The sequence below is a fragment of the Limanda limanda genome, chromosome 3 (assembly GCF_963576545.1).
Source record: "Limanda limanda chromosome 3, fLimLim1.1, whole genome shotgun sequence".
In the NCBI taxonomy this organism is placed as follows: domain Eukaryota; kingdom Metazoa; phylum Chordata; class Actinopteri; order Pleuronectiformes; family Pleuronectidae; genus Limanda; species Limanda limanda.
The window spans coordinates 22,949,254-22,973,011 of record NC_083638.1 but is presented as its reverse complement, the minus strand read 5'-3'; the positions used below and the strand labels follow the sequence as shown (position 1 = coordinate 22,973,011).

General features: G+C 40.6%; 1 protein-coding gene across 5 annotated transcripts in view; it reads right to left on the bottom strand.

Annotated features, from left to right (window-relative positions):
- Nucleotides 1-22,486, bottom strand: part of tead1b (TEA domain family member 1b) — a 43,984-nt gene extending 21,498 nt beyond the window's left edge. For 4 of the 5 annotated variants that reach the window (XM_061067928.1, XM_061067930.1, XM_061067932.1 and 1 more), the window contains exons 1-2: nt 22,318-22,486; nt 9,643-9,895 (exon numbers count right to left, since the gene is read on the bottom strand). In XM_061067928.1, coding sequence (XP_060923911.1) covers nt 9,643-9,844 — 202 coding nt within the window. In that variant the 5' untranslated portion in view covers nt 9,845-9,895; nt 22,318-22,486. Of the gene's footprint in view, nt 1-9,642; nt 9,896-21,789; nt 21,836-22,317 lie in introns of those variants that run through there. The other variant, XM_061067929.1, reaches the window with a different exon arrangement.
- Nucleotides 22,487-23,758: the final 1,272 nt, after the last annotated feature.

Below are 23,758 nucleotides of genomic sequence, written 5' to 3'. Positions count from 1 at the left end.
ACAATAACGACTAAAAACAAAAGGTGTACAGATGGCCTTGCAGGTGATTTAGCACCACCATGTATAAGTCTCTTCTCTCTGTTTAACAGTGAAATCTCATGTTAGAGTCAGGAGATAATCTCTGCTGATCATAACAACTGACTCCAAACCACCTGCTGCTTGTGACAAGTGCTTTAACTTCCTGTATTGTTGGGCCTTTGTACGAGAAGCGTGGGTCCATAAGAAAGACTCCAAGGCCGGGTGTATGAGCGACGCCACGATGATCACAAGCACTAATGCTTTTCTCTGAGAGACAATAGAAATCCCTCCTCCTCATTGTGCACACACACACACAGACACACACGCACACAGACACACACACAGACACACATGCCTGCAGGCTGAAACGGAAAAGTTCATAGACCATATATCTTCTTGTTACACTGGCTCTGTATTTATGTATCCTTTGTTCTATTCAGGCAGGAATGATTCCCAACCAGGAAGTAAAATGTAGATAATAGAACTTGTCATTGTTATTGTATATAAGGTCATATCGTTTTAATGTGTCAAAACCTCTACATTGTTGGAATTTCCCACTTTTTCGAACTCAGTGCTGATTCAGGATTTCCATACAGCGGCTCACATTGAATTCTCTCAGCCTCTCTCAGTTCTGGCCTCACTTGCACATGGGTGTTCCTCCCGCATCCGCAGGAAACGGCTCTATTCACTTCTCACTCGGGCAAGAAAGGCTGGGACATAAAATAAGAAAGACCTTCAATTAAGTGCTGTTTCTTTATTTATAATCGTGAGAATATCTGAACCGAAGACAGATAGAGACGAGACGATGAGAGGGTTTTCAAACATGTCTCTATTTTATGACAAGACAGAACTGTAAAATGTTTTATTCTTTGCGATACTTTATGTGTTTATTTACACAGAAGACCAATGCCAATGTCTCTTATGGTCCTGAACTGGTTAGGAATGCAGACGTGAATTTTTCTATTGAATAGAGGGCTTTGTTAATATCTTTAATACCTGTGCTAAAAGTAAAATCCGATATGATCAGCTACAGTTTGTGCAATTGTATAAACAAAATTATTAAATCTCAAATGAATTTCCACGAAATAAAGTCATACAAGCAATAACAATGTGAAAACTGTGATAAAAATATCATTCATGTGTGGTTAAGGGGTCCCTGGTGCTCACAGATCTCTACAGCGGAAGTAACACTCTTCATGTATGTTGAGATTAACACACCAGGTTTGCTTCCATTGCACCTTGCTTGAATCAATACAGCAACGTATCTACCTAAACCAGGTGGATATAACTATTAAACTTAGAACCTGTAAAAAATCCACATTTTCTATTGACAGAATGGAAATGTTCATAAAAGCAGGTGAACAAAATATACTTAGTGCAACCAGAAATTGTATCCACTTCTGACCTAAGTCAAATGGGTATATTTTTTTATATAGCTGCACAGTATCTCAAATATATGTACACACATATATAAAACATATTTCGTGAAGTCAACTGAATGAAGCTCTGCTAACAGACATTACAGCTTTCAAGATTTTAATTGATGACTGCAAGTATCACTCAGGGTTTAAAAATCCAGCCCGGGCAAAATTAAGTTCTCCAGATAATGCAGTGTGCAACTCTAATTAACAGCTCTTTAAAAATCCATTTTTTCTCTGGACACCATAAGAAATCAATACTTAACTTCAAATGACCTTATTGAGCGGGATAAAAGGCTTTATCGCAAGGGCTGGGTCAGGAGCGGTTGAGCTAATGTGTTAGTTGAACAGTGGGGGATTAAAGGTGAGGTGTTCTCTCAAAATCTTACAAGACATCACAAAGCAGCAGGTCACTAACCTGAGCCTTCCTGGAGACACTGAGAGGATTACAGCAGCCAACCTCTGCTGAACTGTGCCTGTATTCAGACGGGGCTGAGCAGGCAAAGACAGCCTCTTTATCACTCAGCGGGTCCGGCCCCTTCTATTTCCTCTCTCTCTCCTCTCTACGTCTCTCAAACCACGCCAGAGCTGAAACCTGTTAGTCCCAACTCTTTGCAACATATTCACAGGGGACCAATTTGCACAGCCAGACCTTGTCTGAATCACTCTATCAATTAGGAGCCACTGTGTTTATCATCACATACATTATTGTAGAGACCGGGCCTGGTCATTGTGCTGAGGTGTGCCTCTCAGGAGAGAGAAACAGCTGAAATAAATGACCAGGGAGTGAAGCCACAGTTGGACAGGCTGCTGGACTAATCTGAGAGGACGGCTGTAATTATGAGTCCCCCGAGGAACTGGCTGTGTGGCGAGTGCAATGTGTGAACGTTGGCTCTAACAGTCAGAAAGGTGCACTGCTTATGCCCCCCGCCTCCTCCACAACAAAGTAAGACACTGAGTCAAATCAATACTTTCAATCTCTCAGGATCAATTCAGCTTCCGAGCACAAAGGGAGAGATGTTGGCTGTGACCAATAAATGAAAAGTCAAACTTAGAGGACATGATGGGCTCTATTGTCGCATTCTTCCGTAATCACGAGCACAAGCCGAGGGAGGCTGGACTGAAAAGTCAATCCAAGTTTTTTGGAGACACAGGAGGTTCTAAATAGTTAATGGGAATACTCCAGATAGTGAGAACGTCATAAACATGCACTTACTCTTCGATTGCAAGGACAATAATAGCAATGATCATATACATGGCATGTTAAGGTCAGACCATGAGACAGCATTGAGTATGATCACTTTATGGCTCTGTCTGTCTGAGTGTAATGCCGTTCAGTGCTGAGGGACATTTCTCTTCTCCACAAACAGCACAGAAACAAATGACAGTCTGTGTTTGAGCTGGAGTGTAGTCCCTGTGCACTGGACGAGAGAATAACTCTGGCATTCAGATTCCATTCATATGTTGATTACACAAAATGGTCCCATCAGCATGAGATGATCTAGTCAGAATGGAATATGATGTAATCAGCACGAAACTGAGGATATTTCCTTGAGGAGAGCACACAAAAAAAAAGTGACACTGCATCTTTAAGAAGACGAGGGTCTCGCTGTGTTTTAGTCAAACAAAAGCAGCCAATTGGGAACATGCAACCTGAAACCAGAAGCCCGGCTCAGAGGGCCTCACACAGTCCTCAGAGCAGGGACACACCCCCGGCACTCCTGATTCAGGCAGGCACAGAACCACAGCCTGTTGTCCAACCAGGCAGTGCAAACACTTCCACACATTCGGAAAATCACAAACACACACTCACGGATCAGTTTGTTTATCCTCTTTCCAGCGCTGATCTGGAAACGTTAGCAGTAAAAATATAAATGACTAAAATTTCACGGAACATTTTTAGGGTGATACAGTATAATATTTGACAATAAAAGCATTACTAGGTCCTGTATTGACTCTATTAACTTGCTGCGTGAGATGTTTATTTCATGTAATGTTGCAGTGCACATTTGATAAACATGAATATATCCTAAACAATATGCAAAGCAACACACAAAATCTCTTTTTCAGACAGTCCACTTTTCTATTTTCAAATCTCTCTCTCTCTCTATCTCTCTCCACTGCATCACACTCTGCTCTGAGCCCCTCTAGCACCACAGTTCATGATAAGCAGCTGTGTGAGGCAAGAACGACCCAGACGGGGTGAGGTTGTGAGAGTGGAGGTCTCACACGAGCGACAACATGTTATGCTTGATCACCACAACATGGACACGAGCTGGAGTGGAAATCTGCCCCCTGGACAGACTACCATGAAATAATATGCACTTCAAAATCAATTCTGCTGCTCAGCAACAGAGGAGATACAAATGTAGAGCCATTTTGGCTTTCATTAATTGCTTGTTCCCCGAGCCACAGAAACACACGTGGATGATAAACTTAAGATATGTAGGAATTGATCGATGCAAAACCAGTGTGGTAAAAAAAATCACAATGATGTTAAGGTAATCTTTTTTCTGGATGTTTTTGTTGGCTCCAGGTGCGCCGACTAGAGTCTACTGGGCATATTAGACCCATGAGTGCAGCTCATTGCTTTGAAAAACAACAGGTGCAGAAGGATCATCCAGGCTTTTTTCAACACACATGAAGGGATCGTTAAATATATATGCATACTATATAATCATGCATGTATCTATATATTACTATTTAAATTGCATCAGTCCAAATTAACTTTCACAACAGTGGAAAGACAGGAAGATAAAGTGATATACCCGACGTGCCTCATGTATGAGACTGCTGTCATAGGCTGGGACGAGGCAGGCTGGAGGTCTGTGAGTATTATTCCTCTCCATATTACTAGATAACATGAGTACAAAACACAGGTAAGTGTCAGCTCTTGTCCACAGTACTGCAGATATTTTTGACCACATTCTTCTTTGTTTCATATAAATATCTACGTCAAGAAGAGAACATAAAACGACTACAATCTACCAAACAAGTGTGCCGGACCAGTGGGTGGCGATAAAGTCTACATCAACGATCCATCAAATACCAAAGAAGAACGCTGCCATCGAAGTATTAGGAACGGCAGAAGCCTGTGATGCCGTCAAAATAAATTCAGCGACAAACAGTTCTCACCAAACGTAGAGAAACCATTTTACAGGCACCATTTCTTGTAGTTGTTTCTGGTGCATATTCATTGCACAAAGCAACACTGGACATGCATGTACCCTGAAACCGGAGTTAAAGAAAATCTGCACATTGGAGGGCATTTGTAAGAATCTTAGTTTCAGTGATTTAAAAAAGCTGTTTTCGTTAGGACAAGACTAAATGCAGAGGAAAACGCAAAGTATAAAATATAATATTTACTTAATTTCCCATCTGTTGTAGAAAATCCACGTTGAGAAGAGTAAAATGTGACAAGTGATGCACCATGCTGGAGAGAAGGGTCATAAAACCAGGTTAATTTGTATCAAGCTGAAAGAAGTATGTGGCATCTTCATCGCTACTCGTGATAAAATAACATGTTCGACACAACCCTACCTCGAACTATACCTCAAAATGGCTTCCTCCCTCCTCCATCATACCTGCATCAGGACTATTTACACGTTCTACACTTACCCCTTTTGAGGAAGACATAAAATAATTGGACTTTTTTCACTACCATGTGTGTGAAAACACTGCAGCCTTCCACTGACAATGGCAGAGGAACAAATGACGGATTATTCTGGAGGTGTGTGATGTCTCTGCTGCGATGAAGTTCCTCACACTCCATTCTGAGTGAATGCAGGTGACTCGGGGAGCCTGAGCTGATCCCAGAATTCCTCATTATCTGCCCAGCAGGGAGGATCAGATCCGCTCGCTCTGTCTCAGAGCATGCTCGGCCCGGTGAGACGAGACCCAGAGGAGCACAGTGCTGGGCCATCGGGGGCAAGCCAGGTCTGCTCATTATATCTAACTCATCCTTGGCATCTCTGCAAACCAAGTGCCACTTAGTTCCCACAGGAGGGGTCTGGGCTGGATCACTGACGAGATGGCAGAGCAAACAGCAGAATGGTAACAGGAAAAGCTTTACATCCAAAGTAACATGCAACCACAGGCCAGCAGTATACGTTTGCAACAGGAATATTACAACATGTATGTATTTTAATAATTTCTGGATTGTAAATATTATTTCAGGTTAAATATGAAACATTTGTAGTGTAATTATTGATATTTCTTTAGAACCAGACTTATAGTCCATCACAAAGTGCCATAAGGTGATTATGTCTCCATCTTTATTTAAATAGACTTTAAAGCTCAGGCAACAAATACAACTGGTCGCCTGAGCAAAAACACGAGATGGGAGTGGTATAGGCTAAGAAGAGTAAGTATTTACATATTTATTTGTCAGTTGATGGAATAAAAAGCCGTTTGCTTTTTTATAGCCAGTAACTGCGAAAAATTCACCACTGTCATTTAGCGTTTGGGGCAAGTGCAAATACATAACTCAATGAATAAACATGCAATTTGAGAGAAACGTGTTGTTTCATTTATCAACTCTATTTCTGGGATAAATGAATGCAGCCTAGCACAGCAGGTGAATTATGCAAGTGCAGAATCTCGGGCCTGTGGCTGGGGGCCAGTGCCCTCCATTTCCCTTTACTTTTTAAAATATTCTAAATAACTGTGGGGCCGAGGAGAGTGCCGGGTGATGCAGTCTATGCAGATGTAGTGTCTTCCATTGCAGTCACAATTAGCCTCAGAGAAAGGGCACAGCGCCAGCCGACGCTGGTCTCAGCGTATCCGAAACACTTCAGGTAAACACAACAATAAGCTAAGAAGCAGAAATTAGAAATTGTTTTGTACCGCAACACAGTTGCTATAGAGACTGTTGCTAATTAACTGCACTCTACCCCAAGATAACAAAGGGCTTAAGGGCACTCAGGGCGGCTCCTCTTGTGATGAGCTCTGTGTATGGAACACTATGCCTTCCCCAGGGTCTCTCAACCACAAAATACCTGCCTCCTTGTATACAACTTTCATCTCAGATGCCATGAGAGTCTCTGTGTGATGTCAGTGTGTGTCTGTTATAAACCCTATGGACCTGGACCACAGCACCATATCAGCCTCACCGTGGTTAGCTGAACCCTTTTAAAAAGCCAGATCACTGAATGTTTTAGACAAATCAATCCCTTTTAACAGCACGGAGGACCATTTCATTGGTAAATCTCTGACGGTGTTTAAAGAAGCACGAACGGAAACCTGGGGCATCCTACAAAGAATTTATCTTTACATGGCAATGAGAGCGTCTTCTGTTCATCGGGGGCAGCCAGGGCTTGGACTCCATCTTTTCAGACAAGTTCTTTAAATAGCAAAATAAATTTGACCTGTTTTTTAAATTATATTTTTAAACAACACATTTGCAGGATAACTGAATAGTATTGATGAAAAATAAAATGCATTGTTTTGTTTGCTACATTATGAATGCCTAACACTGACCATTGATTTATTATACAATATGTCACACATTTAAACATATGCTGCAGTGACAAAGAGGAAGTAGTGACATTTTTCCTTCTTACAGGGACGCACATAGGGTTGAATGGAACAGATACGACCCTTTGTATTAAGCAGAACATGTACAGCTGCCTTTGCATAATACTGCCCTGCATATAGCAGGTGTGGAAATTTAGTTGCTTATTTTCACACAAAGAGGAATAAGGACGTGCATCATTTTTCCTCTAATCCTCAAGTGCCTAATAGTAACATGGGTGAGTGTTTATTCTGAAAATACTGTGTTATACCCATAACCATGACAACCCATTGAATTGTTCCTGGTCCAACTTTCATATTGGGTAAACAATGTATTTTAGTACTGAACTGTCTCAATGCACTTTCAGAAGGAACCTTCCTGTCTTTGGGAGATTGTCATAGTTCATGGTATGATGGAACGGGCACTGGGATGCAGCACAGTTGCAGGACTGAGCAACAAGCACTATCCCCACGAAACACACTCATGTTAAGCAAGAGGGAGGAATCCACAATTCTCCCTGAAATCTCAGAAAAACAACAATAACCTCTGTAGCTGCCAACAACTGACAATGTACCTCCATTCTCTGCCACAATTTCACAACACATAATCATCTGTTGCATATTTCCCGTTTCTACACTTGAAGTTGGGTAAATATCTGGTATTTATTTCAAATCTACCAGGTCTGAATTACTATGACTAGCCAGTGGAAGGATTCTGCCACTGGTGAGACAGCATGTAACAAGATCCGGAACACATCTGGCAGGACGGACGTCTATTCAACCCTACAGTCGTCTCCTCAGCAGATATGAAGGTGGATTCAACACCGCAAACACAAAACGTCTCCTCGGGTTAGTTATTAGGGTTTTGAATCTCTCTTGAGTAACAATCATTGTAAAATGCAGAGTAAGAAAAGTTGAAACACAATATTTTTCAGTCTACTACTTTTTTCCCTATAAATCATTTTCATGAGGCAGATTTTAGTGGCTTGTCTTTTGTCATTGCATCAATGCCAGTTGTGATAATTATCATCTGCTTATCTAATTTGATAGTAATATTTGAAAGCGAGGCACCTTCAACATTTGGCTGCTTGCAGTAAATCAACAAGTACGACTAACTCTGAATGTTTACTTGCTCCATAACTTGTCAAAATACATATATTCTTAATGTCAGTGTGACAGAAAGCTGAACATTTGCATGACATTGAGAAGGTCCTCTGGGTTATAGTGAGGTCTGCGGTTAGCACTGCTCATTTTGAACTTTAAAAGAGCGAATCTTCATCCTCTAATTTAATGGGGACGTTGGGAATCATAGGAAGCAACAGTAGGGAGGGTCCTGTTGTCTGAGCTCACATCTTTGTACTGGCAGCTGAGGGGTTTCACTGCGACTCCTAGAATTTACATTTTGTTTGGCCGGAGGGGTCACATGACAGCTGCGAGCGAATGCTCTGAGGGGCTTTCTGCCTTCACTTGACACTGACAGGCTGTGAGACGGTCCAACACCGCAGAGAGAAAATATTCCCTCTTTCCATGACATCACCCAGCCAGGAATCGGGGGAAGAGGAGGGAGGAGCGGGGGCACAGCTGGTGGCAGCCGCAGTACCATCTGCTACTGACTAATAGTTCATGCTGCTTTACTTATAAACTTGCACTTCTGTGAACCAGAGTCGTAGCTGTAAGGCCATCATCACAGCACTCATCGGAGATACGAGACTGAAATATAATGTTGAATCTCCCCGCCCAAATCATGTATTGAGTCTTTTTCTAGGAAAATGCATTCATTCACTCTTTTTGTGTAATTATAAAATTAGATTGATATCATGTCTGATGCCGGGTTAAATATGAAACAAGACCCAGGAGTGAATACACCACCTAAGTTGAAAAAAGGGCTGTATATTTGGCCAGGTGCCATTATTTTCCTGGTAACTGAGAAATTACCTCAAATAGATGTTTTTACACTTTCATTTTTTGTATTCATTTAGAAAACAAGGTATAAAAAGGTAGTTCTTGAGCCACCGGGTGATGGTTTCATAACCTTTGCACCCTTCAGTTATAATCTCCATCCATACTTACACAACATATATCATCTGATCATTTAGGTATGTACTGTAAACAGGAAGGAGATTTTATACTCTGCTGTTGGTGGCAAACTTACAGCAAAACAAGAAACAGCAATGGTGAAAAGTAGGAAGAGGGATGTATTTGTTTGGGTCCGAGGATGAGGTGGAACTGTGACTGACAGTAAGTGTTTGCAACTGTTTGCCTTCACCACTGATAGTCAGGTCGTGACTGATAACAACCAACAATCAGGAAACCGATGCAGCCGATTGTATCATCGTGTCCAAACGTCTCTGTTGTTGCCCGTTCAGACCACAATGGAGCCCTGGATTTTTCAAACTAATGCGGGGCCAACATTGCCGCTGGAGGAGCAGCAATGACGCGTTTTAAAACTAAACTTAGTAGCAAGATGTAGCCAAATGCAGGCTAGAGGTTTTCATTCGCTTTGCTAAGTACCACTAACCAGCTCAGATACTAGCTGCATATTAAAGGACAGACATGTGAGTGATATCGATTTTCTCATTTTAACTCTAGCAAGAAAGCAAATATTCCCCAAAATGCCAAATTATTCTTCAGTTCTCACCTCTTAGAAAAGTATGAAACACAGATAATATTTGGGTTAAAACACATCTGTACCTACCGTACATCTTTCCCTCATCAGAGAGGATGATTTTCCTGCGTCCACACGGAGGATAGATGGCCAGCGCCTCCTGGAAGCTCTGTTCAATGTCAGGGCTCCACACTCCCTCGGCATCAGTGTCTACCGGCTTGTCTGCCGAGTCGCTCATCCTCTCCAGGTCCTCGGCAGGGCTCTCGCTGCCGCTCCAGCTGCTAGGATCCATCTTGGCGGTTGGGCTCTCCAAGCTGAAGCCTGGAACAGACTAGGGAGAGACCTGGAATTCCCAAATAAACAAACACAAGCAAACTGTCACTCTCCGCAACAGAACAGTGGACAGAAAGTGCACGCTGTTAGCTGATAACCAGATGTGGAACAAAAGAAGGCAAACTAAATTGGACATCACCAATAATGTTTTACAACGGGTGATATGAATTCGAACAAATAAAATATTTTCTCTCATCAACCTTTTGGTTCTTACTCCTCAATAAATGAGAGAAGTCGGGTTTGAAAAAGGTTTAAAAATTAGATGTCAGACTAAATGAACCCGATGCCTAAAAAAACTTTGCTCCTACACATAAAAAGGCCATGGAGAGATTAGCAGTTGGTCAACCATGACTTTTCAATAAAATGTGTTTGGCCTGGAGCCATAAATCTGGGACGGGAAATAAGAGAGAAGCCTTGGACACTGAAGTGCCCTTGAGCAAACACACTTGGTCACCAATGTAAACGCAAGTCACTCTGCAATATTAAAAGCAGAAGACATCCGAGTACATATAGACATTAGACATGTTCTTTTAAAAAGAGACCGGAGACCTACAGGCATCCACAGTTTGCAGATTTACGACACGGTCCAAGAACTCAGTTCTCTTCGACCAAACTGCTCAAATAACAGGAGAAAGTCTCACCAGGAGGTACTGAAAAGATCAACACGCTTAATGGTAAATCTGCAGCTAATAAACGGAGGACTGCGTCATTATGTGGTGGCGGCACCAGGAGCAGAAGAACCAAAAAACAGAACATTATATTATGGGAAATAAGTATTACACAATACGACTTCATGAATGCACAGATGCGACTGAAGCATGTGGGTGGTGAAATGTGATTCAGAAGGGCTGTGGTTGATGTAGTGTGTGGCCTTCGTGAATGGAAAGCATTCTGCATACAGTGGCATTAGAGTCCAACGCTGGACTTCAAGAGTTTTGATTAGATTAGATAAAGAGCAGACATCAGAACGTCCTTCGTAGGTTCTGTGTTGCGCATGGCCAGAGAGAAAACGCCTCATTAACGATGTAGAGGTCGAGTACATTGAGTACATGGCATGGTGGAGGTGCACTAGCTTGAGGGCTGGATGAAACACAAGAAATGCACATAATTAGCAGATGTACACTGTATGTACGCTGACAAATTTTGGGACACACAGACCCTCATGGTAATGGATGAATGAGGACATTTCTGTACGCAGTACTTTGAAGATTGAGCCAACCCCTCGCAACTACGCAGATACAGAACCTATAGGTTGGACGCTACAAGGTAATACGTGTTATTATGCTGTAGAAATATGGAGAAGTTATTCTTAGAACATGCCACTCCCAGATCTGTTTGTCAAATGGGTTATCTCGCAAATGCAGATGAGCAGGTGTTGCAACATGAAAAGCTCAAGGAAACAAGGAGTCAAGAATGTTCTTAGTTATAGGTTAATAATGGTTGCATAATCATAACAAGAAATGTTTCAGAGAACTCGCGCCAAGGTACAGCAACTGAACACAAAGGTATGGAAGAAAAATTAAATACAGACACATCTTCTGAAAGTTCCCAGAGAGGAATATTCAATAAAATTAGTGTTGTGTTTGGCTTTATATCTTTTCTTCAACATAAATATAGCTTGAAAAAATGATTGTGTATTGGGCGCATGTCAAATGTACTGAAGCTGAATATGTTGAGTGTTCACGCTGGGACTCCAGCTGTTGTTGCTGAGATGCTGATGTGCTGCTGTCACTGCAAAGGGTAATTTAGCCAAAGATATAAAGATACAAATCCACTCTTCAAAGTCCCTATAACTTTGATCAACATGCTTCCTGTGTGTATTTTGTATCTATCAGCTCAGGACAAATCACAAATTGGACTGTCAGCAAAAAGTGTTTCAATCTCAAGAGTTAGTATCAAACTGTCAGGCTTCTATTGGCTGTACCCTTAATTCACTATTTAAACTACAGTAGCTTGATGTTTTACTTCCTTTACAGAAAAATCATGGAGGTTTTTCTCTTTTCTTAATCTCTCCTCTCTTTCCAGACAACTGCTTCCTCCCTGAGCAAGATCCCATTCAAGCAGCACAAGCTGTCAGGAAGTGGGAATAGTAGCATATGTTTCTTCCAGCATGTCAGTTCATGAGGGGGAAAGGGGGGGATGGTAGCAAGCTGTTGGGGGGGGGGGAAACTCCCGGAGAGCAGGGAGCTTTTACTGAATTCTGTTTTTGTGTGCCGACTGCTGACACTGCAGAACGAGCTCACAAACTGATGAGGGAGGGGGAAAATAAATTCCCATTTCAACCACTAAAAGGCTGCGACTCTTTATAGCTGTGCTCCTCTCATCCCAACCAAATGATGAACTGTGCCGGTAATCATTTCCAGCTTACATTTTCATAGCAAGATGGAGAAAATAAAATCCTCATCCTTTCCAAACCCTGAATTACAGAGGTTTCCAGAGGCCCACGAAAAGTAAGATATGTTTTATACTAAAGTGGTTTTCAGTATGTTTCAATAAAGCTTTATAATGTATTATCTACTAAAACATCCTTTAAATTATAAGTCAAGTGCTTTTTAACAAACATTATTTGTAAATCACTCTAAATCTGTTAAGAGACAAAAATTCTCTCTGAATATCTATAAATGTTGGATGAGCCCTGGTTCTGTTTTATTTCTACGGTATGTTAAAGTTGATAAAGTGGGACTCATGTAAGTAGTCCTCAGTGACTTTGTGGCTCCGTCCATTACAGGAAATTGATTCTTACACATTTGGCTCTGTTTCCTTCCTCTGCAGGTGCTTTCCTCCAACACCACACCAGGACAATTATATCACTGTTACAGTAACATGCAATGAACTACATAAACATCAGCTCCACCCACTAGCCTCTCTGACAAACATCGATATTAAGGAAAAGCTGCTGCTGCTGAAATGTATCTTTAAAGATTAAATGTTGAGTTATGAAGTCAAGAATGATGAAGCGTCTACATCACCATGTCCCAAATCACTCAGCAACAGAAAAAACATCAATACTTCGCTTCTACGGACATTTCTCAGGAAAAATGAAACAAATCAGCCAAGTACAAATAACACAACAAACCCCACAACACCATAGAAAACTGACTTTCGACTTCCTTCCCACTGACTGTTAAATGTATTCACCACCACCAAATTTCCAAATTTTCCATCAATAATGAGAGAATGAGTCGTGAGGCAGAGCCACCGTGGCAGACCCCAGGTATTTAACCTTTCCAGATAAGACTGAAGCTTCACTCATAAATAAAAAAGTTCAAGTTCAACATACAAGTCACACAAAGCTTCTGAAAAAAAATGATCCCAAAGTCATGCATCAACTCATCACTTCAGGTCATCCAGAACTCGTGACATAGGTTTTATGCACATTTACACCTAAACCTAACCTAAAAAACTTAAAGGTTTTCTGGTTATTTAGAGTTACTTTAATCCCCTTTAGTGATCTGAGTGATGTTTTCAGTGAATTTCTCCTTCATATCTTTAGAAAAACTAACATAATTGAAAACTTATGTTACAAAAAATATTTGGGCCCCAGATCCTTTGAATAAGCAGCACATGTGCATCTGCTTGTTATCACTTCAAGAATACACTACGCTGACCAAATTAAAACTATATAGTTCAAATGTTGTCTTTGGTTTAAAACACTGTTAAGATTCCATTGATCTGTAAGACGCTGCACTGCACAGACACGATGACACAAACTCATTCAGCTCCCGTCTGTCAAAACTACACAGTGTTGTTTATTAAGTGTTAAACTATACCAACATATTTGGCGATATGGTAAATGAGAAAAGAAATTTAATGTTTGGGGTTACATTTTTCATGCATGTGTAAGCAATGAGTTTAAAGAAGGCAACAGATATCGATTTATAAAACTTTGTCTTATCATTCAGTTTTTTTACCAGACAGTTCAATAATTGAGCATATAACTAATCCCTGTGTTCAACAGATTTGTTTATTCGAATCCCATGACACCGATCGGATGTCTTTGCCATGTGCAGCATGTGAGTAACCTCGCAGAGCTGTCAATGAAGACAGTCTCTTAGTGCCTGAGAATCTGCGGACTAATTATGTCTGTCCAAAGAAGGCATGAATGTCACCCATAGACACACTTGTGGCTCACAGATAATTGCATACTTCTGTCTTTGCAGTGTGTACACCATAGAAATGGTCTTATTTGTGAGGTGCAGGGCGAAGATGGCTCACAATGCAATGAGTGAATGTGGTAGCTAAGCAGAGTAGTAGCTCTGACATGGCATTATGGGAAATTACACTTACCGTGAGATTACATAAATCACTCACCAAGCTGGAATCCAGCTCCTTAAATTAAGAGAACCCATTTCACCCATCAGAAAGAGCAAGGTAATGAAATAGCAGATGAGAGGTCTCAAATGTAATTTTCCACGTGGAGTTCTTTTGTGCCGTTATCTCAGAGGGCGCAATAATGATGCTGTGAATGACTTTTGTGCACCCCATAATGGCCCAGTAGTTAAGGCCACAATGTGTAAAACTATAATTACCTTGTGATTTCAAAACTCCACATTTTCACTGTGTTGTAAAGACATATCCTGGCTTTTGCATAATTGCAACAGCGATGTCAAAAGTATTCGGTTTTGAGCCATGCGTAACCAGCTATGAAAATTTACAATGAAAGACGTTTCTGAAATTCCATTTAGTTTTTGTCATTAAAGCAAATTAATTGCCTCGTGAAAAACATGTTTATGGAATGAGGGCTTTGACAGCAGGTCCCTGAAGACCTTGAGTGTTACAAGGAACACACAAAAAAATTAAATTCACCAAAAATCCATGGAGATACTTTTTGAGGTTATTTAGAAAGCTTTACAACTCAAGGTGGAGCGGCGGCATGCAGCCACTGTTTAAAATAAATAAAATCAACAAAACCTGTACAAGACTTTAATTGAAACACATTTTTTAAGCATGCACTTAACCTCCTGCATTTCATTTAGGAAAAGGAAATGGGCTGAATAGCAGGGGAAATTTTAATTACTGCAGTCATGTCGAAAACATTTCCAAACAGAGGAGTATGTCACTACAGAATGCAAGAAATTCAGGAAAAAACGATTGATTCTGTGTGAGATTTTCCTTTAGGTTTCATTTATAGTACGGACGAATGCATAAACAAGGTTTTCAATTCTCATTTTACAAAGGTCCGCTGGAGAGGTGTGAAAGCGTACTTATGCTGCTTCTTATTATTGGCAGTGGCCTAGTATTTATTTCATGCCTCTTTGAACCAGAAGGCTTATGTGCCATGAATCTGTCTGATATCATCCCACTCAAATCCGAGGCCTGGATCCCACCACCCAGCAACCGTCAGGCCACCGAGGGATCAATCTTTGTTTGCCAGAGAATGGGATTGATTTACAGGTTCTGTCAAAGCAGCCCCTTTTTCTACCTGCCTCAGACTGAGAAACAGGTAGCAACAACATGACCTGGATAAAATCAGACATGTGGGCAGTCCAGAAAAGAGGCATAGCTAAAGGTCTTCCACTTCGAACAACAGAGGGAAAAAATCACTGTAATCTCAGAGACAAAAATCTTTCCTTCTGAGGATACAATTTACCATTCAAACATGAAATGTAATGAAAGCTCGGGGGACATTTGCCTATCAAAAAATTTGCGGTGCATTCCAGACGGCGTTCGTCCATGTCACAGTGGTGTGGTGTGCGAGCAGAACACATAAAGCTCAGGAAATTAAAGCTGTAAATAAAGGTCCGTCAGATAAAGGATCTCCTGACAGTTATGAGAGCAGAGCAGGCCGAGGGCTGGCCACCGGCTCATTCAGGACGCGTGTGGACGCTCATGAAAAAACAAATCATGGTGATGAGCATGAAGGCCACTATTTGCATTTGGCTCTGCCAATTCACACCGACTTCCATCTCTTTTCTTCTGCATCTCTAGTCATCATTTATCCCCTTGTGTACTTCTTACTATCTTGTCTCGTCCCATTCTTCTTTTTCTCTCCCTTCTTTATTTTTCACCCTGGCAACTATTTTATACCATGGAATCATCTGCCATGAAACAACCTCTTGAGAGGTGCTGTATTGACAAGTGTAATTAAAAACGTCAAACGATATTTTCTTTTCTTATACTACATAACAGTTTCTGAATTTCTAATGAGACTTTAGCGATGACTGTGGGTGCATTGAGAATCTATTTATACACAAGTATTTGTACAAGATTATCAACGGTTACGTTGAAAAATTCTTCATTAATCTATAGACAGTAAAGACCAAGCCACAGCATGGATCCTGCTAAATTTAAGGTTTTTAATAATGTAAGCATTTAGAGAACTGACCATCATCAAAGAAAGTGAAATATTCTTAATGTGTTTTAGAAATGTGAACACAAAGTGTAATAATTCTCCACTACTAAAACTATTTATTTTAAGGTTGGTTGCCTTTTCAACCTTTTGGCCATGTTCAGTTTCTTTCATTATTGTTTGGCAATGAAAGAAGATCAAGTAAGATATGAAGGAAATAATTAAAAACCTTTGGCTTATTTGTATTAAAGCTGCCATATTTACTACTAAGGCACACGCTCCGCTACACACCAGTACTGGTATGATCACAAAAACACAGGCCAACCTGAGCCAAATTAAAATTCTTCTAACATAACAAAAGAAAACACATATTTTACCAAATTTCTCTTTCACCTAATTCAATGAAGGAGAGGCAGGCTCTAAGAGTTGGAGCAGGAAACACAGATGGATACAAAGATCCTTCAAAAGTAACAGAAATGTAATTTGACTTCCTAATTGCCATGACTACTTGTAGGTCATTGCAAAAGAAAGAAAATAAATTTTGAGATGAATCTACAAATTAAACACAAATAATGGTTATCTTGACTGAGTTTCAGATACGAAGGAGAAATACGGATCCAAGGCAACTATCAACCAGCAGTGAGATGACGAGATAGCTACAAATACCAAAACATACAAAAAGTATTAAGCCTGTTAGTCATTATATCAAAAGACTGAGAGAAGCAGACAAACTTAAATTTCAGACATTACGCTGACCTGACGTTACCTGAAGCCACTGGAAGTTCATCCTGACCAATATGGATATTGGGGGCTTGATGTCGATACAGATAATAAATAGGGGTAAATTTACCCCACCGGTAAATCAGCTGGCACATAAGTTTTAAAGCATTTGCCAATTTTGACAAATAGATGTAATTGAGACTTAATTTTTAACAGTTTATCTTTATACTTTACTATCAATACAAAACTACAAATAAAAGAAGAAAACACAACCACCAAGTATACAGAACTTGAACTAGGAAATGAAAATATTCTAATAAATGCAAATCTTTTCTGCATGGTTTATTCTGTACAATAAAGGTTTTCATATAGGTACATATTGCTAAACATTAACAGCGATACCAATGTGTCGGTGAAAGGCTCATGTTGGCGGATCACTAAATCTGTCTCTATACGGGTCTCCTCATATTCCTTGACTATAGATAAACATCTTATTTTTAAGAATTTAAGGTTCTTCATGCGTTCCTACAATGTTCAACTGGACAATGCCGCTCTCTGATGCCGTGTCCCAGCTCAGATTCCAAACTTATTTACCGGGCACAGCCTGCATATCAATGTTGGGAGCTCATCCTCAAGTCCGTCTGAATCCAGGGCACCTTCAGGACAGAGAGAGTCTGCCTGATCTGTGTCAGCCATGATCAAAAACACAACGACCATTGATAAAAGGTCTTGTGGGAATTTGTTACAAGCAACGACTGAATACGTTGCCTGAGAGACTGAATAACCCACAATTGTATACGAGCCGCAAATTATACACACTTTCAGTAAATGAAGTGACTGTGAGCCTTTGTTCCAAAGGGGTTTTCTTTTCACCAGTGGGGAAGCTGAACACCACGGCGGCTCCTATGGCCACCAGAGACAGGAAGTTGTTGAAACCGAGATTTCCTGCTTTCATTGTGGTCAAGAACTCAAAATGTTTATAGTGGTTTCAGAAACTGACTCATGTAATGATTCATGGAGAAAATATTGCTTTTCATCTGTGAGTGATCATGAAGCAGCTCATTTATTTGTCTTTGTGTTCAAATAAAAGTAGGAAGAAAAAGTGCATGTCCCAGTGAACAGCTTCTAAGGCACAGCCCGTCAGTAATAAGTGGTTAGGACATTAAACAGACATTATACTGTCTATATGCTCTGTTCTCCAGTGCAAATGATTGAGACTGCCATATGGTTCACATTAGCAATGCTATATTAATGTGCTATGACATCAAAGGGTGAGAGAAGCTGAGGGATTTGATGCGTTTATGAAAACCTGGAAAGGCTCAAACACGACTTGTCCTTATGAATGAAAAAGCCAAAGTCTGCTAGTACAGCAGAACGACACTAGACTTAAAAACAAAGTGTCTTTCATGAGTATGCACATGAAGAGAGAGAGAAAAAAAATTACAGTGTTGCACCACTAAGGTAGTTGACAAGGCCAAAGTGCATTCGGTAGCTGGCAGTCATTTTATGGCTGCAGCAGTGAAGCAGATTTACTTAGATGACGTCAGTGGCTTTGAGCCAGCTTTTCCTTTTTGGTGGCTCTCTCCACTGGCCTCAGTGGGCCCTGCTCAAACTGCTGAGCAGCAGCACACACTCTGAAATTCCCTTTCTAGATCACAGTTTACCTCAGGGCACACACAGTCTGGACGCCTGTAGGAGTGTCCTCCTTTAAAAGCGCACTTTGACTGTGAACAACACTGATGTTTTGATGGGATTCTAACTCCGCCACATATCACATCTAATTACACAATTAATGAGCATGTGTCCACATTCAATTACAGATCACACATTGTTTTTCTACTCTGGAATTTTCAGAACAAAAACAAATCATAATATTGCGTATTGTCGTTTCAATTAAAATGTGGGACACATAATGTGTTGACATTCCCACGAGGGATTTAACAGGCCCATAAATAGAGAAGATGCCTCGTTACACATACATTTATATTTTCAGTCAGGTAAAGCCTTTATTTTTACCATCAATATGTCTATTCACACAATGTATGAAACAGATTAATGCCCGAACACTGTAAAAACTTAGAGCTAACAAAGCCTTTAGCCACCGACATCAAACAGCTTAGCAAATCTTACCAAAAATATTAGATGGATTGAATACCCCATAATTATGTAATTCAAACTAATACTGATGGAATTTTATAAACCGTAGATAATTTGACCCGTATCACCCTAACACCTGTTGCAGAGAGCACCGAGGACTCAGGTGCTTCCTACTTCAGACTGTTGCTCTTAATGTGCTATAAATCAAAATACCATTAGAAGTTATTCTAAAATTTCAGCTCAGGATGTTAATATTCACAATATCAATAACATGGCTCAAGGGAGGGTTTGGATTCCTCACTTGGTTTTAAAAAAAGTCATTAACATTATTGAGTGTATCAATGTCACTCTAACGGTGGTTAAAAGGTCCAAACTGATACAAGTTATATTTCATGACACATCAATATATTCCCAAATGCCAAAGATAAACATTGTTATATTCTGTCATTATTGTACGCAAAGACAATGTCAAGTTCTGTACCATTGCAAGAACAAACCAACGACTGCAGGAGAAAATAAATCTTTGTCTGTTTTCATGTAAATCACAAAATGAGCAAATACAGCTTACAAATGACCAAAACAATAGTGAATATGGACCTCCAAGAAATGTACAGTCTCACTTAACTCCAAGAATTAACACAGTCCACTGTGTCCTTCACAAAAGCACATTATTCTGTCCACACTCTGTAGTCCTGCCCTCAGACCTCAGCAAAGGAACATAAATGAACAAAACCTGAGCCAACAAACCACTAAAGTTAGACATCGCCTGTGTTGTCTCTGACGAGCCGTATACAAAACACGGCTCGCTCGCATCCAGATATTTAATGGCATCTACTTAAATAAACATCACATTCCCATTTAAAAAAAGCATTTTCAAAGAAAAACTACATTGGCTCAATACTAATTCTACATTATTTAAAAGTATAGACTAGTTATAGTAAAGTGTTCCATGTAATCACAGCAGTGAACACGTCTATGTAGTCTCTTAAACAAACTAGTTTGGAAACTCCTACTTGCAGAAGTGAAGTCTCATTGGGTCAAACAAAGACAACATCCTATTCTTGCTCAAATGTTATGCAGGCTTCCTTCCAACAGGTCCACTGGTTACATAAGCCGAAAACAAAGCATCTATTTCTACTCCTACTTTTTTTCTTCCAAGCAGGGAGATTTACACTGTGACATGTCTGGAGTTACGCCTGACTGCATTCAGACTGTTTCCTGTGGGTGATAACAGCCCGTTCACGTAAATTACATGACAACGGATTTTTTTTTCTCAGCTATTTGCTTTCTACAAAGTTACACAAAATGTTTAACAGCAGGTTAACTGTAAGAATATGCATATTTAACCTTATGAGAGCAGAGAGCTTCTGCACACTCAACATAACCCGCTCATGCTTTCACATGAAAAACACAAGGAGGTAAGAGACTGTCGGTGCTGCAGCAGAAAGCTAAAGTGGATTTGTTACAGAAACATCAGGTAATGTTTTTCAGCCCAACGCTCAGCTGTGTCCCCTATGTTGAGATTATTTTAACACAAAGCAGCAACTTTTACAATAATTAATTTTCTCATAAGGCAATTTTGCTCTAGCAGAAAGAATAGATAGCTGACAAAACATTATAAATCGGGTCATGTGAATATTTTATAAAACGTGGCTTGTTAAATGAAGTATATGCACGCTTTAATTGAATCACAGCAGCATATCTGAGCCATGTCAACAGTGCCCCGGTGACCTGACTGGCCTGTTGGTTCAAAGCAAACCAAATCTGACAATGTAGTGCAACAAATACTGAGGAGGTGGCGGGGAGTAACTAGAGTCTGGCACAAAGAGGAAATCTGTAAGTGTTTGAACAAACTTTTTAAGCTAAATCAACTGTAGCTAATGTGTGCGTATGGCTTTTTCTCACCCCCTCCCTTTGCATAATAGAAGATGTCGTATCCAGGAAGTCCACAATAAGGTATGTGGCTAAAATAATTGAGAGGTGTAAAACTTCAGTGACACACACACACGCACATACACAAACACACACTGCTGGCCCACAGCTGGGGGACTGCAGTTTTAGCTGAGCAGGCATTTCCCAAAGCAGAGGGAGGAAAGGAAAACAATGAAGGAAACCCCAAATAAAAAGCTTCACAAACTCCACAAAGACGCTCTTTACATAAATCAGCAAACTGTCCTGTGAATTAATAGCATGGTCTGCATTTACAGCTATTTTAAAAACAAGGGAATAGGAAACTTTAATTTAAGGTAGTTTTCATCCTCAACTCTAGGCTCATGTTAAGCCCTTTTAATACCATTCAGCTCCAGAAACTCTACACTTTTACATAAATCCACAAACTGTCCTTTGAATCAAAGGCAATGTTTCAATTTGCAGCCATTAAAAAAAAAAAATGTAATGTCAACATTTACATTTAAATATAATTTTCCTCCTCAACTTAAGGACCAGGTTAAACCCTTCCAATACTATTTAGCCCAACAAATTCTGCCGTTTACATAAATCAGCAAAATTGTCCTTTGAATTAAAGGCAATGTTTCAATTTGCAGCTATTTTAAAAACAAGGGAACAGCTAACTTAAATATAAGCTACTTCAACTTAAGGGTCAAGTCATGGTCTTTTAATAAAACCCTGACAGCAACACCACAGCAAATAAACACATTTGTTTTTGTTTTTGGATAACGCGTCATAGAGGAGCTTTAATGAAACAATCCTGAGTAATAACCGTTCCCTGTTACAGTAACAACATGGAGACCGTCGAGAGAAGTAAGAAACAATACCCAACAAAATAATAATCTACTTACACCAAACTTCGATGGAGATTTGGAAAAAATAAAAGCACCGTCAAAGTGCGCTGAAGCAACAAGTCTCTCCGAGAGGGATTTTCTCTTCCGATGGAAGCTCCGAGAACAACTCCCGGCTGAGCCCACTACGGAGAGGAAAACAGCAACGATTTGAACCGGCATCTTGTCCAAAAGGCTCTTATCGCTGCGGGGTAGGGGGGCTTGTTTTGGGGGGCTGCTCCCGGATCTTTGACGAGGGTCTGACCGCGGACGAGGCTTTTATACAGGGGCGGAGGAGCGGGCTCGTTTTCGGGGGAAAAAATGTGAAAAATGTCAAAGATTTGCGTCGCTGCTGTGTCGAAGCCGAGAGCTGCAACAGTGAGTGTTAGAAGTGAAGCCTCCTGTTGCAGCCAGCGGCCATGTGCATGTGTGTGTGTCCGTGAGGAAACACACAACCTGAGGCTACACGGGAGGAAGAGTGAGCACCGTCATCTTCCATCAACACCACAACACAAGTCCACACTGAGAATACCTGCCAACGAAACTTACCTCGTTATTGATATCTCATTTAAAAAATGTCCCCCTGCCTTAGGTAGTAGTGTGATGTTACTGGGTATTTCTTTTTCTCTCTTTTTTTTTTAATACTATGTCAAGTTACTGTGGTGTTTCTGCAGCCGGCCCGGGGAGAGGAGTTCAGGGTGAACCACTGACAAGAGATGCGAGGAATGCTCGGAATGAGGCGAGGAATGAAATGAACGCGAGGAAGCGAGTTGGTGCGCCGGGGCGGAGCGAGAGGTGGCGTCATCCCGAGGCCGGCGGCGGCGGCAGGCAGCCCGGGCAGCGGCGGCGGGAGGGACCGGGGGAGGGACCGAGGGAGGGACCGGGGAGGGACCGGGGAGGGACCAGGCGAGTCCGGGAGGGAGGGGAGGCACATCCCGGGGAACGGACGCATTCAGGGGCCGGCCGCAAAGCTCCGAATTTAGAGCTCCGGGAGTCTCCGAGTGTCGATCCTGGCGACGAGTATCAACACAGAGCCAAGTCCTCTTCTCATTAACTTGAAGCAGGGGTTCCCAACTTGTGGGTCAGGACATCCTAGAGCAGTGGTTCTCAACCTTTTGTCAGTGATGTACCCCCTGTGAAATATTTATTCATTTTATTTAACCAGCACAAAGCATTTTTGGTTGAAAAAAAGATGTAATACACAGCACTGTGCCATCAGTGTCTAATATATTAATCTAGACACTTTCAAACATTTGAAAAACATCAACAAAACATTTAAAACTCCATCAATATGTATAACGTTGCTCATTCGTAGTGGTCTCTTTTAAACTATTTGGAAATAAAAAAGATGAGGGTTGGGTTTTTAATCATAATGAAATTGAATAGCCTACTGAATATAAAATTCAGTTCATGAACTTACACTTATCTTTTCTTGAATATGTATCAAATAACTGTTTGTTTTTTTAAATGTCACGTACCCCCTGGAGTGCCTTCACGTGCCCCCAGGGGAACACGTACCCCCATTTCAGAACAACTGTCCAAGAGAGTTTCCAGAAATTACATTACATTACATTTCATTTAGCTGACGCTTTTATCAACAGCGACTTACAATAAGTGCATTCAACCCGAGGGTACAAACCCAGAACAACAAGAATCAAGAAAGTACAATTTCTTCCAAAATAAAGCAAACTACAAAGTGCTATAAGTCTAGCAGAGAAGCTTATTAAAGAATATACTTTGCCTAAATCCAAGTAGTCCAGAAGTATGAAACCCCAGAAGTCCAATGCACACTCAGAAATAACATAGAAATGAAATAGAATATTTCAAAAAAGATAATAAGTAGTAGGTACAGTTTTACATTTAAAAGGTCCAGTGTGTTTTATTCAGGTGAAATTGATCTATTGACATACATTGAATATAAAAGAATCCTCTGGATGTTTTGTACACATTGTTGGTTTCTTCACCCTAAAATAGGACCTTTATATTTAAA